Source organism: Pleurodeles waltl, chromosome 6 (assembly GCF_031143425.1).
Source record: "Pleurodeles waltl isolate 20211129_DDA chromosome 6, aPleWal1.hap1.20221129, whole genome shotgun sequence".
Classification (NCBI taxonomy): domain Eukaryota; kingdom Metazoa; phylum Chordata; class Amphibia; order Caudata; family Salamandridae; genus Pleurodeles; species Pleurodeles waltl.
In genome coordinates this window covers 849,136,184-849,152,275 of record NC_090445.1, presented here as the reverse complement: position 1 = coordinate 849,152,275, position 16,092 = coordinate 849,136,184, and the positions used below count along the sequence as shown (strand labels likewise).

The 16,092-nt window shown below is 41.7% G+C and overlaps 1 protein-coding gene across 4 annotated transcripts in view; it reads left to right on the top strand.

Moving 5' to 3' along the window:
* The window catches only part of KCNIP2 (potassium voltage-gated channel interacting protein 2), a 1,298,474-nt gene that overhangs the window by 1,268,402 nt on the left and 13,980 nt on the right, over positions 1 to 16,092 (top strand). For all 4 annotated transcript variants that reach the window (XM_069239572.1, XM_069239574.1, XM_069239573.1 and 1 more), the window contains one exon: positions 10,026 to 10,088. In XM_069239572.1, the coding sequence (XP_069095673.1) occupies positions 10,026 to 10,088 (63 nt within the window). The remainder of the gene's footprint in view (positions 1 to 10,025; positions 10,089 to 16,092) is intronic.

The window sequence follows — 16,092 nt, the reverse complement described above, 5'->3', positions numbered from 1 at the left end:
TGGCGTTGTGGGATTTTATTAAATCAAGCGTCACTGTCTAACTATTGCACGGTGGGTGACATGGACATTGCTAGGCTTAACGGGTATACCTTGAGTTGGTCAAAAATTGATCCCCAGGAGGTCCTAAAAAAGTTGATTTGTGGATGTATGCAGTCTTTTGAGAAATGCTTAGACATGGGTACTAATCCCAAGGATATTATTGAGGGCTTTCAAATAATTGCTGGGGGTATTAAGGAGGGACTGGTAATTACAGGTAAGGGCAGCAGCAACAATAGGATGATGGAGTGGTTTGATGAATCTTGTGCTAAGGCCCATAGTAGGTTGAAACTAGCCTTTCACAAATGTCTACGCTGTGTAAACGAAGTTAGGGCTGCTAGAAAAACTATAAGCATGTCTTATTGCAGAGGAATGCAGTATTGCAAAGGGAACGATGGGACAAATTGCAAGAAGCTAGCAGTAGTAAAGACTCTAGACCACGTCTTGAAGTGGCAATTAGCAAGGGAGACTAGACATCACACTTCTCAGCTATTTATTCTCCTCCAACTGACATGTTATGTTTGACTCGATTGGAACCATTTCAAACAGCCCACTCAACATGTGGTATAACACAAAGGTCAGCTTCCTCCAATTTGTTCTTGAACAATATGGCTTGTACCTTTTGAATATAGCTCTGCAGGTACCAACTCCTCATTGGCAATCATTCCACTTGCAATAATTGGAAATTCATTGTTCACTGAAGCATCAGCAGTATTTTGGGGAGTTAATATCTCCAAGTTCATCTTGTTCGATGTCGATGACAAAATTTATCAAGTTGCACAGTTATAGGGGTCAAATGTTTGTTGTAGGCAAGATCAGTTGTTCCACTTGTAGATATTTGTCTGATTCTCTCACATTCATTGACAGATACTTCAAGATAACTGTCAAAGACAATGTGCAGTTCTTGCAAGGTGCACACTGACTTTGATATCTATAGAATAGTCTGAACAACCTCTACGAAGTTTTGCATGGATGAAATCTTGAACATTCGTATAGTCCACAACAGCAGCTCAGCAGCAGTTTTCAATGGAAACACTTTTTCAAATTAAAATTGTTTGGGTGAAAGTTTTGTTCCGAACTCTTGTATGAGTTTGTGCTTCACTGATTTGGTTGCAGCATCTCCATCAAATAATGTGTTTGATGAAAGAAGATCATGCCACAGAATGTCCTTGATAAATTCACCCCTTTCTTTTGCTATATCCATCTCTCTGTGTTTGTGAAAGTTGGTTTTTGTAACCTGTTTTGTAGTGGCTGGTTGGACGAAAATCTTACTAGGACAATTAAGGCATGGAAGTTTAGATTTAGTGATTATGTCAAACAGATTTTTCTCTTTCAATACAAATCTCTCCTGCTTCAGTTCTGTCTATAATTTGGATCCATGTTCCAGGACATCTAGTAGAATTGTCATTATTCACATATTGTTTTGTCACAAAGTTTTGTAGTCGCACAGGATAAGTAATTTCAAAGGGGTTTCCTTGCTGCTGCATGAAATGAAGAAGGCTGTCACCATGTTTATTAAAATTTTCCCCTCTCTTTCCCACAAACTTGTGTTAAGGAAATTTGTCATCTTTCCAAAAACATTGCAAATAGAAAGGCTTTCATGGTAAACTACCTGCAACTGAGCAACATATTCGCGTTCATGTGTCTGACCAACAATTCCCTTGGAGTTTTTCTGTGATCTCTAGATCGTCTGTTCCAGTTCCATATCTGGAACCACAGCATTGAACCTTCCCTCTCTGTCTTTCACCGGAAAATGTCTTTGGATGGATTTTTTGTAGAGGTATGGTTTTTCCCACCTCTAGCTCCTTCACTCTTTCCAAATATCAAGACCCATATCTCAGGTAGTTTATGCAATTAAATTCACGAAACACAGTAATCAGTGACTCCACAATCTTCATGTGCAGCTCCCGTTCACCTTCCTGACCAGCATGTACCAGGTTTTTCACTAGAGCTATAATGTGTAAAACAGTTCCCCAGTACTTGCAAAATTCAGATTTTTCTTCATTCTTTGACAAACTCTACAAGCCTGATTTTCAGGCTTTCTGATTTTGAAAAGAGAGTATTGAACATTACCTGGCTTTGCATAATGTCTTTTGAATTAAGTGTACCCTAAGCCTTGTTCACTTCTGAGATAAGATATGCAAAACCTAATTTGTCATTCTTGTTCCAGAAAGCATTCCAACACAATGTTTCTATAGCCTCAAACATGATGAGCATACCTTATAACGAACGAACATAGTGAGTTACGCCAGTGCTTAATTTGTGAATAAAAATGTGCTGGTGTACAAAGCTCTCCTCTTAAACATGCGGCTGCTGCAATTATATGTGCGAGCACGGAATATTGAGGGAGCATAATCCTTAAGCCATCTTGGGCCTCTTCAATTCATTTAAAGCCACTCCCTGCCCCTTCAGCTCACTCTTACAGGTTTCAGCTTTCTCCCATTGTGACGCTTTTTAATTTTTCTCTTCCTCCGTCTTTCCCATATGTGTCTTTTGCTTGCAGTACATGGTTTAGGCAGTAAAATAAGTGCTGGCCCTCAAAAATAAGTGCCGGTGCTCTGCACCGTAAATAACACGCACACATTAAGCACTGAGTTACCTTACGCTCAATACATTTTAGGCAGTTTTGCTTCCAAAGATTTCAGCCTCAATAAGTGCATTGTCTATGCCACATCCACTGAGATAACCTCTCACACACTGCAACCCAACTTTTTTCATGTGGAAAACATCCATCATTGGATAAAGACCATCAAATTCTATTGGATTGCTCATAAAAACACCTTCATCACAGAAAATTGGTAGAAATGGTTGGTCTTCAAGCTGAGCACACACCTTTTTGAGATTTTTTAGAGCTGTGTACATGGTGGTTAATTTTGTGCCTGGAGATTCTATTATTAGTAAAAACCCAACCTTCTTCAGTGGGAGGTCAGAGCATGAATTCCAACCCACAGAGGAACTGGCTTTTCTTCATTCTTCAGTCTGCACCGAATAAGCAAGATGATAAATTCAGTTAAATTAGCTTTGCAGACCGCAGCATCAGGTAGAAGAAGTTCTATGCCCTCAGCCACTTTGAAACGTTGTGGTAGACTGGGACGTGTTAATGGCTTGTAGTGATTTTGCACACGTTCTCAAGGCAGTTGGGTTATAAGTTTAAAGCTTTATTTGTTTATGCCTACAGGTGACACAGTTTGTTTTCCAGCAGCCACTTCCTTGATACAGTCTTGAACAGGCACTATGACAGTATCATGTGTGCTGGATGTTCCAGACGAAGAAGAGCTGGCTTTGAAATCAAAATTATCAGGAGCAGCAATTGTAAATTCTTCCCTGGTAAAGTGGTGTGTTGTCCGATTCACAAGATTTTACAGCATGAGCTGCTAACAAGTTCCTGCTCCATACTATGTCATAACTTATTGATACACCAATCCTATTTATTGAAGTGATTAGCTCTCTACTTTTGCACTTGTCATAGATTGTGTGGACAGTCATCATGTGTAGCTGAGTTTTCTTTTTTCCGTGATGTATTTGATAAAACATGTTTTGAAAAAGACAGTACATTTGCATAACAAAAGCCTGTCGGTTCATGGGAATGTCTTCCATTTCTTCGCTTACATCTTCAAAGCCATCATCAACGCTGCCCGATTTTGTTCCAAACTCAAGAACTTTAGTTTGTAACAGTTTTGCTTTGCTGATGTAAAATATTGTAAACAATGTTAAGACAACATCAGGCATTCTTGTTGACTCATGATTTGAAGAGCTCTAAGCCATCACAAAAGTTGTCATTAAGTCCAAAATCTAAATCTTTCAGGACGTGTCTTAAAATGGTTCCTACTGAATTTACTGCATCCTGTGATCTTATTTTGACAACAAGAACTTCAATAGTTAAATCAGCTTAGTACACCATAAATGGCTCATTCTTTTTGTTAGACTGACAAAAACGAATTCTGTCATTGTACATCCTCACCAGAAAAATCTTAATTTCATTAATATCGATCAATACAGTTTCATTAATGTTGACAATTATTTCTCTAATTTCACTGAGTGTTAACCCATAGCCAGCACTCATGTGGCTTTAGAACTTCATTTACTTTTTTCAAAGAGTGCAAACTTAACTGACGGTTGGCAGTTACGTTGCTGCTGGTAGGTCATTGTACATTCATATTTTTGAATGTATGCACGCGTGCAGTGTGGGTGGGCATACAAACTTGCTGCATATACATTCACCTCGCTATTTAGATCAGCTTGTCAGCTGAAAACTTAATCTTGGAAGAAACTAACTGCAGGTTAAAACATGTTGGCCCTTTGAGACTGAAATACTCGGTACTTTGTTCTTTCATCAGTCCCTTTGGCCCCTGTGCTGGCTAAAGCACAGATAACACATTGAAGATCCTCTGCTTTCTTATGAGATGTTGGAGGTGAATGAGGGGTAGCCATTGATCTTCTAAGTGGATGGGCATTGGGTTTAGTCATCATTGCTTTCTCAGAAAACTTGGATTTTTTTTTGATTCACTGGTTTCCTCTATTTTTAACACATTTTTTCAGGCTTTTTTCCATTGTCTACAACTTGTAGTGCTTGTTGTTATAATGATAAAATATTTGATCCTCTTCACCCATCAGTTTAACTCTTTTATGAACCTTATCTTGCCGTATTTCGGCAGCATCTCAAACTTCTTCGGTTCAGCCCCAGTTGCTATTGGCTTTTCTTTTGGATTAGTATGGCATACCACCCATTTTTCTTTGTTGAAGGAGTCCTCAGTTTTTGTAGCTAGAAACGTTCTGTCAGGAGGTAAAGATTGTCTGCTATCACCTGCTTCGCTCATTTTTACGAATTTGAATCAATGGAAAACCTGAAACAAAAACAATATTAAAATAAATTATCAATATGATGGTTAAAACGCATCATTATTGAGTTGCCATATTGGGAAATGGTGGAAGGCTTGCTCTGAGAAGTTATTTTTTGTCTCTGTAAGACTACTTGACCCCCAAAACCTATGTTTTGACATCAAAATGAAGTTTATAGGTTTCATGGTTCCTGAAATATTACATCATAACTGCAACACATCCGCCATTTTTAAAAATGTTGTCAAGAAAAAAGTGTCCCAGATTAGCAATGTGTACCCAAGCTAAATTACTTCTCTAATGAAATTAAAACATAAATCAAAAATGAAAATCTCCGGACAACAATTTTCTTACAGAGGTACATCAAGGGGCCAGGACTATATTGCTCATGCACTGCTCCTCTGCAATAAGTGTTATTTATATTGCTGTACGGAGCAGGGGGGCTTCATTTAACACAATGTGCAATACCATTGGATTCTGCTTGCTAGCCACTCCAGCTAATATGGGTTTCTTTTGCTTCACGTTTGTGGTGCATTTTGAAGACCGAAATCCAGTTTGCCAAGTATCTGAAGATGTTGTCCTTTGCCATTCAGTGAAAACATTGAAATAAACTCCACTCTAACATTGCAACTGTAGGAACTTGGTGTTTGGCTCAAGAAAAAAACAAACACAGAATAGAATATATTTTGTGAATGCATCATAGCCTCTGTGGGTTTAATCATAACTTACACATCTTATCAAAGAGCTTCCTATATTAGGAAACCTCTCACCTTGTGAACTTTCTTCCACAAACTCCAATGAGATGTGATGATATGCATAGCACCGAATTTCCATTCGGTCTTCTTTCGTTCTGCTCCTATGAAAAATAACTTATATCCATGCAGCAGTGCTTAATTTGTGCTTGTTGTTTCCGGTGCTGAGCACCGGCACTTATTTGTGAGGCCCGGGGCTTATTTGTTATGCCTCAAGCATTTGCTGCGAGCAAAAGACACATATGGGAAAGACGGACGAAGGAAAAACTAAAAAGCGTCATGAAGGGAGAAAGTAGAAAGTTGCAGGATGAGCTGAAGGGGCAGGGGTGGCCGTAAATGGATTGAAGAGGCCCGCGATAGCTTCAGGATTACGCTGCTTCAAAATTCAGTGCTGGCAGATTTAATTACAGCAGCCTCATGTTTAAGAGATGGCTTTGAGCATCTACACCTCTTTATTTACAAATTAAGCACTGCCATGCAGGTAATTTTTTCTGTGTTTAAAGAATGGAGTGTAAAGCTGGTGCTTATGTCTGGGACTCAAGCTATTACAAATAAACAAGGGGGAATTCTGTGCTGCTTTAGAGGTGAAACAATGCAAATGGGCAGAGTGGTTTACTAAAGTATCTAATGAGAGAAGAAAGATCATATTATTGCACCGGGTGGCGTGTTTTTTCATCAACATAGAACTGTTAACCCCCCTATGTGCACTATAGCCCTGGGCACATCATTCTCAGCGCTATATTGTTGTATCATATTTTGCATATTTGCGGAACTAGGACTAGAGAATAATGTATTTGATTTCCAAACGATGACTCTTCTTTCGAGCTAAACAGCAAAACGTTCATACATGGTGTGCCCCTAGCAACAGCGCAATATTACATTTACCAGCAATTTTTAGATACCAAATCACATTTTGAGAAATCATTCCCCAGGAATGCATCAGAGTGAAGAGCGTGTTGGACCAAAGGGAATGCGCTCCACGTCTTGGGTGGGCAAATGGATACCTTGGAGGTGTAGTGAACATGCTTTAAAGAAAAAATAAATTATGCCTGGTTTATGACTCTTACAATCCTGTTTATGAACATAAAAGCAATAAACCAAGATGTGATGTTCCCAAGCTGTGACAGGAAATTCATGAAACTAAGAACCCATTAGTGAACCTTTTCTAAAGTAAATAATAGTTCAGATCCCTGTAGTCTTTATTTGCGGTCAGAAAAACATCCAGGACCAGATGTAGGAAGCCTTTTGCGCCTCGCAAACGGCGAAAAACGCAGTTTGCGAGGCGCAAAAGGCCAAACGTGATGCACAACCGCAAATTGCGAGTCGGTACAGACTCGCAATTTGAGGCTGCGACTCGCAAATAGGAAGGGGTGTTCCCTTCCTATTTGTGACCGCATTGCCATGCTGAGTTGCTTTGGGACCGCGAATGCGGTCGCAAATCAACTCACAGTTACCATCCACCTGAAGTGGATGGTAACTCATTCGCAAAAGGGAAGGGGTCCCCATGGGACCCCTTCCCCTTTGTGAATGTCAATAAAAATATTTTTTCAGAGCAGGGAGTGGTCCTCTGGACCACTCCCTGCTCTGAAAAAACCGAAACCAAATGGTTTCGGAATTTTTTCTTTTTGCAGCCCGTTTTCCTATAAGGAAAACGGGCTGCAAAAATAAAAATAAAACTGCTTTATTCAAAAAGCAGTCACGGACATGGTGGTCTGGTGTCTCCAGCAGGCCACCATCCCTGTGAGTGCATGGACTCGCTATGGGGTCGCAAACTGGGACCCACCTCATTAATATTCATGAGGTGGGTCTTTGCGACCCCATAGCGAGTCGCAGAAGGTGTCTGAGACACCTTTCTGCATGCACGTTTGCGAGTTGCAATTTGCGAGTCGCTATGACTCGCAAATTACAAGTCGCAAACGAAAACTTACCTACATCTGGCCCTTAGTTGCTGACGGATATGACCAAAAGCTATGTCCATGTCCTGTGTCTATCCAGAGCCCATTGGACATTGTCCTAAGACAAGGGCACTTCAGACGAGGGAAGTCAGTGTAGGATGTGGACTTTGGTTGAAGGCCATGTTCTGGGAGCAGTGGAGGCTAAGGGAATCAGAGTTGAGTATGATAAAAAGGCACAACCAAAGTCCTCACCCACCTGGGCACAAATGAAGACCATGCACTGTGGTGTCTAGTGGCTGTGGGACTTGGAGTATGATTCAGTCTAAAAACAGCCATGTGGCCTCTGACATACGCGGAATTTGGTACACAATAAAGGCAAATGGCATTCCATGAACCCATATCTTCCATTGGTGTAGCCGAAGGACATGCCCTAAATGCCTTGGCTGCAGAGCATTGTCAAAGGTAACTTCTTGCAGCCTGTGCCATGTCGATAATTTGGCCAGGGGTCAAGGTATGTTACAGTAAGAAAACATGTTTCCAATGGAAACACTTTGTACAGGAAGGTTATGGCTGTATACTAACAAAACAAAACAATGTTTTAAATACAGAAACACATTTCCCTAAAAAGGCAGTTGAAAGGGTGTTATTGTTATCCTAAAATTCCTAAACACCACTAACTTCATCAATTAAGGTGAGATGTGCATCTCATCTCCCCCGATGCACTGCTCATCAATTATACTTTGATTTTGTAAGGGCCACTGCAAAAAGCATCATTCATAACAATACTGGTGTTATGACATTGCACTTGATTTTGTGAAAGCTGTCCACAATTGCTTATTTCCATTCTGTTCACTGAAAGGTGAAATACAGGTCTTCTTTGAGGTAAGTAACAAATGTGAAGTCTTCCGTGGTCTGAAGCTGCTTCTTGAACAGTTGGAGACCTCAAGTCCAAAAACACTTTTTAAAAGTTCCAACCCAGTCTGAATTTCTGATGAATCAGTTGTACACTTTTTTAGAAGACACATGGGCCTCTACTTAGCCATAAATGCCCGCATTTTCAAGGCTGCACTGTACAACAAGAGCAGCCTAGTTTAGATTTTATGTCTTATCTCAAGTCCCCTGGCAGTACTCCACTCAACCTTAAACAGGTTGTTTCCTACTGTAGATAAGACCTCTATATCAAGGTAAATTATGGTATAATTGCACAGTAAGCTATATTGATGGGACTCCCACTCAATCTTTGATTAGCCTACTCTATAAGACATAATGGCCCTCATTAGGACCTTGGCGGTCGGTGCTATAGTGGCAGTAGTACCACCAACAGGCTAGCAGTACATACTGCCATATTATGACATTGGCGGTTTGGCAAAAGCCAAACTGCCAATGTAACACACCGACTACCACGGCAGTAATGACCGCCGGGCTGGAATATAACCCCACCCACCTCCAAGGTTTCCGTGGCTTTTTTACTGCCATGAAAACCATGGTGGTAGGCACTATCAGTGCCAGGGAATTCATTCCCCGACCCTGATAGGGGTCTCCACTGCCTCCCTCCCCCTCCCCAGAGTCCTCTCCCACCCTCCCCCTTTTGCCCCCCAACATACACACACAGACATACACACGTATACCCTCATTCACCCACGCATGTATACATCCATGCACACGCTCACCCACACACACTGAACACGGAACACGGCCAGGCCATATCATGTGTCATGATACGGTCAGCAGCGTTCTACTGGCACCTTACCGCCATCCGCCACCATTACCGTAGCTGCAATTCCGCCAGCCTTCTGGTGGATTTCCGGCTATAGTCATTATATGGTGTACAGTAGGTTGCCACAGCGTCGGTCTTTTGGCGGCCATCACCGTGGAGGTAGGTGGTATTTACGGCCATTATCATAATGAGGGCCAATGTTTCTGCTAAGTCAGAATGCACTGATGTCTGGTTCAAATCTTTGAGAAATAACCTTAAATTTAGAAGTACCTATTGAAACCCACACATATTTATACTGGCCCCTCTCACAATTAAACTTAGGTGGTTGAAAAAAAATATAAGATAAAATGATGGATTTTCCAAATGCTAGAGAAATGAAATGACACAGCTAGAAGATTTGTCACTTTCAGGATAAAGATAAGATCCTGGACCTCTGTTACATCTAGGTGATGTGTCTGTTTTCTAATGGTATATGTAATCTTGAAGGACCAGATTAAGAAACCTAAAGTATGTGAATACTCAAACACTCTTGGGCTTGTAGAGATTTACATATCGCCTGCAGGTGGCTTCCTACCATTGAAAGTCATTGTTAATGTCCTTGGTAATGTGATCTTTATGTCATCATTGATGTAATTTGTGACATCAGGTCTTAAGCAGGCCACTGGAGGGAGTCGCTGCTGGCCAAGGCAAAAAGGAATTGTGATTCATCCCCACACATTTACTAGTTATATCTGTTTTTTGTATTTGGCTTTATATCAAACTTTGAAAAGCATGTTTTCCTTTTTCCAGAAAATGGACAGAAATAAAGATGGCGTAGTAACAATTGAAGAATTTATTGAATCTTGTCAGAAGGTAAGGAGAGGAGGTCCCTCACACCATTTAACCATCACTTCATGTTGTGCTCCATTTGATGATTGATAGTTGCATCTATTAGAGTAGCAACTCCATCTACAGCCCCATCACTAACCGCGTGCTTCTATGTAGGATTATTTGTCAATGGCATCATGTTTAATCCTAGCTTCAGTTTAGTTCATGTGACTGGACCAGAAACTACCTTAAGATAAATATTATCTAAAGAACTTGTGTGTTAATAATGTCTGTTAATTTCAACACAGCAGACAGGAAGCACAATCTGCATTGGAAAATATTATATTAAAGCCCAGCAATTACTTAGAATGGTTCATCGTAGTTAGATATGGGTATTAAGTTATTGAACACTCAAAACATTTCATAATCACCTACTCATATTTCAAAACCAGTAAACAGGTTTACTATCCCAGTATTAAGATTCACTTCTTCTGGGAGAACAAAACTTATGTTTATTCATATTTCTGTAGCAAGTTAATTTAAGTTGGCTTCCCGGTGCAGGTGTCATTTGGTCTAGTGTAACCTAACAAGAATGTTGAAGAAAAAGTACAAAGGCAGATAAATTCCAAATGTCCCCTTTTCCTAACACCAAGGGAAAGCCCAAACCCTTAAAAAAGTGAATTAATATAGGTACATTGGAGTGCAAATTCACATATTATGTTTATAAATTTAGTTACAGTCTTTCAAATATATTGCTCTTTACTCAAGAACAGGAGATATTGCATTGCACAAATGTTCACTGTTTTAGTTTTCTTGATAGTTTTTCCTGTCTTTCAATTTAAAAGAACCTACGTTTTGTAGCTGGCATTCCCTTTTGCTGAATAATTACAGGAGTGAAAAAAACACCAAGGTAATAAAATCATGACATAAAAAACACTGGATGAAAAAAATAGTGTACATTACTGGTACGTTTCAAGGGAACTGGTTACTATAAAAGGTAAAGGTATAGTTAAAGTTATAAAAGAAAAGGGAAATGGTTAATTTATGGGAGAGTGCTCCGCTGTGAATAAAAAAAAAGAAAAAGGAAGTCGGAAGGCTACAGACAAGCATTTAGCAATAGGGTAAAAGTTAAAACTTGAGATTTTGCCTGGGCATCTCAATTTAAAAAAATACTGTGATTTTTGAAAAATTATACAAAAATTTTGAGCTCAAGAATAATCGTTCCAAGCTTAATCCAAGTTTTATCTTCTAAGCAATTAACTTCTAATTGATTAATCATTCTGTGAAAAACACAAATTTATGAATGTAGCAACATACTTGAAATGTATCTAGTGTATATGTGGTGTTCCACAGCGGGTTCTAAGGCTATATTAGAACACTCTGCCCTCTAGTGCAGAATGTTTTAGTAGCCTTATAGCCCTACATAGCTGGGATATACAGGCAATTAGAACATTGGAATGTTGGCAGCTCCATTGAAAACAATGGAGTGCTCCGGGCTTTTACTGGCCGTTAAAAGCCCGCAGCGCCAACATTCTAGTCTTCTTTGTTCACAGCAGGAGCTGTGAACAAGCCTCACGGAGCCTGAGGGGATTTTGATCCCCTCGGGTTCCGTGGAGCCTTTGCTTTATTTAGGAGAACATTCTGCCCTCTAATGGCAAAATGTTCTAATAGCCTTAGAACCCGCTGTAGCGGGCTCTGCCGCTATTAAAGACCCTCTCCCTTGTTAAAGGCCCTCACCTTCAGCTCGGGCCTTTAACACGGGAGCGGGCCTTTAATAGCTGGTAGAGCCGGCTATGGCGGGTTCTAAGGCTATATTAAAGTCTCCTTCCCTTGTTAAAGGCCTGAGCTGAAGAACACTGAAGCAGGCCTTTAATGGCTGGTATAGCACATTACGGCAGGCTCTAAGGCTATATGAGGGCTAGTGAGGCAGAGATAAAAATAAACTAGAACACTGGAATGTTCGGAGCTCCATTGAAGACAATGGTGTGCTCTGGGCGTCTAATGGCTTGTAAGAGCCCGGAACTCCAATATTTCAATGTTTTTCACACAGCAGCAATAATGGTAAACAAAGGCCTCATGGATTCCAATCCCCTCAGGCCCTGTGATGCCCTTGTTGTATTTTTTAGAACATTGTGCCCTCTAGTGGCGGAATATTCTACTAGTCTTATAGCCCTTCGTAGCTGAACTGTACCAGCCATTAATGTCCTGCTCTCTTGTTAAAGGCCCTTGTTGTGTTTGATCTCCCTCAGAATAAGTTGCAGCAGATCGCCATCTAGTGTTTCATTCCTTTATTATCTTGCCGATTACATTAAGAACAGGCCATTCTTCATATATCTCCGTCAACCGCCTCCGTCTCTCCCCGTAGAACATAGAACCATTTCTCCCCCACAATTCTAGTGTCATGGCAATTGCCATGAGGCAGTAAATGCCAACACAACAGCCCTCACCTTCGGTTCAACCCTTTAACGCTGGAGCGGGCCTTTAATGGCTGGTATATAAGGCTATAATTACAAACAGTGGATTCGTAAACTGTGCCAGCGTTCAGTAATTTGGTAACTGATTGATCACAAAGGTAGAATTAAAGAATGATGGTCCAGCTAAAAAACATACAGTTGAATAGTTATGAAATAGAACGATGAAAAACGAGATATGAAGACTGAAGTATAACATGAATCTAGTTGACTATAGTGCTTGAAAAATAAATCATTTAAACTGTAGCTTACCATGCCTAGAATACAAAAGTAGGGAAAAACATTATGATAGTTTGTGCCAACACATTTTTTTATTTATTATGGTTATTCTACATAGCGTATAGTGCATAACCCAATAGTTTTTTACATTTTGAGATAAGGAAGAACATCTTGTGAAGTGATGTGGAAGAGAACTGAGATGGGAAATAAGTTTCAGCTGTGGTGGTGGGGGTGTGGTGTAATGAGATCAGAAGTGATCAGTATTATAGTTTAGGGATTCTTTTCTCAAAGTTAAGAGGCTAAGTGAGCTGTCAATAATGAGGGGAAACTCATACCACAAGCGAGCGCCATCTATTGAGAAGTGTCTTTCTCCTCTGCTCTCGCCTTTTAATTTTGTGACCATTAGGCTGTGGTGTCCATCAGATCGGAACTGTCTGGTGGGTGCAGTAGTACTTTGTTTTGTTCTGCAGGTAGAAACACATGGAGCTATCTAGACATCTGTCAGGTAAGCATAATAGTATAGGACTCAGAGATGTTGTGTAATTATTTGATCTCTGTGCAAAATTAAAGAAATCAAACAGCAGTTTTTTATTATTTTTGTAGTGCACTAATTAGTAAGATTGCAAGTCACTGTATAGTGGATTGCCATAATGGCACAGGTTCACTAGTGCGCGAACACCATGTGGTGGTTATCAGGTGGAATGGTCCGAAGAATATTTTTGAAGAATTTTATTTGGTTGTCCGTGGATTTAATCACTTCACCAGCTTTTGAGTTTAGGCGGAGGTCTGCCTCATAGGTGGTGCTTGGGTTTGTGGCACTGGCTTTGATGAACACAATTTTCTCAAAGACATTTGGAGCAGGAAAATTTAGTTCATATCTTTAACGGATGGGGCAGCCTAAGTACATGTTTTGTACTTGGAGCCAATAATTTTAAAGCTTTTGTGCCCATCCAGGTGCCCATTGCTTAGAGACTCTTCGAAACAACATCTGTGGTTTAATTGCTGTCTCCTGTGACTCACATGAAGACTCAGGTATTTTCTGCATAAGAGCTGAAAAGGTGGTATATTTAGAGCTGTTTCTCCTGTGATTGTGGTGTAATCAAAATTGCCTGGAATCAATAATGTTGTCTGTTTCAGGGAATGGAGTTGTCTAGTGACCAATTCCTACTGCCTGTTGGAGATCCATTGTAAGCCTGCAATGTGATGGAAGTTTAGTAGGGTGTCCTAGGTATATTGTTGCTTATTGATGTGGAGGAGGGATAATGGATTGTTTCAATGAGGAGTATCAAATGAAAATGTTGATAAAAGTAACTAAGAGGTTCAGAGATGTCTCAGTTTATAATGTAAAATATCCACTGGGCAGACCTTTTGGGCTGATCTGGGGCAAATAGTACACAGCATTATTTACTTAACTCTCTTTAAATGCACAAAAGGTGATCCGGCAGGGCATACTCCATATAAAGTCTTGTTCTTGATACTTTGGAAGCAGAAGCTGATTTATTTTATGAATGTTTCATCAATTTTGCAATGATTGTAATTAATGGTAGAAATATACTATTCCTACTACTGAAGAAAGTTCTCTGGATGTTTAGGCCCTCATTATGAGTTTGGTGGTTTTGGGGCAAGACCGCCATGTGAAATGCCGCCACCATACCGGCAGTGGTGGCAGTAAAGCGACTGCCGTATTACGAGTCACAAAACACCAACTGCCCAAATACAGCCACAAAGTCAACACCTCCAGGGAAACCCACGGCACAAGAGTGACTGATCAACCTCCGGCCCGCCACAACCTCCAGCACAGCAGAACATGCACAGTGGACAATGCTGGCGGTTCGCACCGCGGCGGACAAAAATGCACTGCAGGAAGTAACCAACACCACATTGGCCAGTTCAAATAACCCACACCTGATAACCATACACACACCTGACCGTGCCACCATATAACACCCCCCACCAACAATCCCTTGCGACAGATGAGGTCAGCCACAGCCACCTTGGAGACGTAGCATACCCCAAACACAGCAAACAAACATCACACAGCACACATTGCACAAATCAACACCACAGCCCGCCAGCACATACAGCCAAACATCCACATACACCCCACACTGAACCTGACACGCACAACAAATACCCACCCCACGGCATGTCATGCCAGAAGCATCCCCGGTTCGCTGACAATGAATTGCAGGTTATGGTGGACGAGATCATCAGAGTAGAGTCACAGCTCATGGGAGTTCAGATACAGCAAACATCCATTGCCAAAAAGAAGGAGTTGTGGCAGAGGATCATCACCAGGGTCAATGCAGTTGGCACATACCCACTCACAAGGGAGGACATCCGAAAGAGGTGGAACGACCTCAGGCGGAAGGTCCGATCCATTGCGTCTAGACAGAGGATAGCCAGAAACAAGACTGGAAGTGGGCCCTCACCTCCTCCCCTTCTGTTGACATCCTGGGAGGAGAAGGTCCTGGACATCTTGCATCCCGGGGGCCTGACTGGCATCAGCGGAGAGCTTGACTCTGGGAAGTCAGCATTACCCCCATACATCAACCACCCATGCTCAGCATGGCCCCCCACCACTCCCCAATCCACTGCAACCCACCCCACTGCCCCCGTCCCAAACATCACATGTCCCTCCTCTGCATGTTACCCCACCCCACTCCCACCATCCCTACACACACACCCCTAATGCATGGATGTCAACCACATTGTGAAGACCCACAGCATCCACAATCCTAACCAAAGCAATGTCTGCAGTGCAGAAGCTGTCATTGACAGCCCTGGGAAGCCAGTCAAGCCACTGCTTACATCACAACAGGGAACATAACAACTACAGTCACACAACTTACATCTACCATATCCATCCACAGGTACCCCTGCCACTGACACCCTGCAGAGAATTCCAGGCGCAGACAGCCCTCCCCAGGATGAAGGCCCCATTAGATGTCTGGATGCGGACAACTTTGCGGGGCCATCTGGGGTCACCAGCGGAACATCCACCCTGGACACACCGGAAGACCCTACCCATGTGGCAACAACACCACAGCCAGACTCTGAACCACAAATCTCAGCCCCAGGGACCCATCAATCAGAGGTGTGCCCTATAGTAGAGAGGGCAGAGTCAAGGGCACCCACCCTAGCCAATGAAGGCCATGCTGCTACTGACAATAGGCAAACTGTGCCAGGGGCACAGGGGAACAGGGGTATTGGGAGGGGAACCGTGAGCCAAGGGTCAGGACAGCCACACCAACTGACTGCCCAGGAGGGTCTCAACCAAGTCATGGGTGTATACCAGTACACCCAGGACACAGTGACCCAAATCCTCGCTACTGTGCAGGAGACCCATCGGCTGCAGG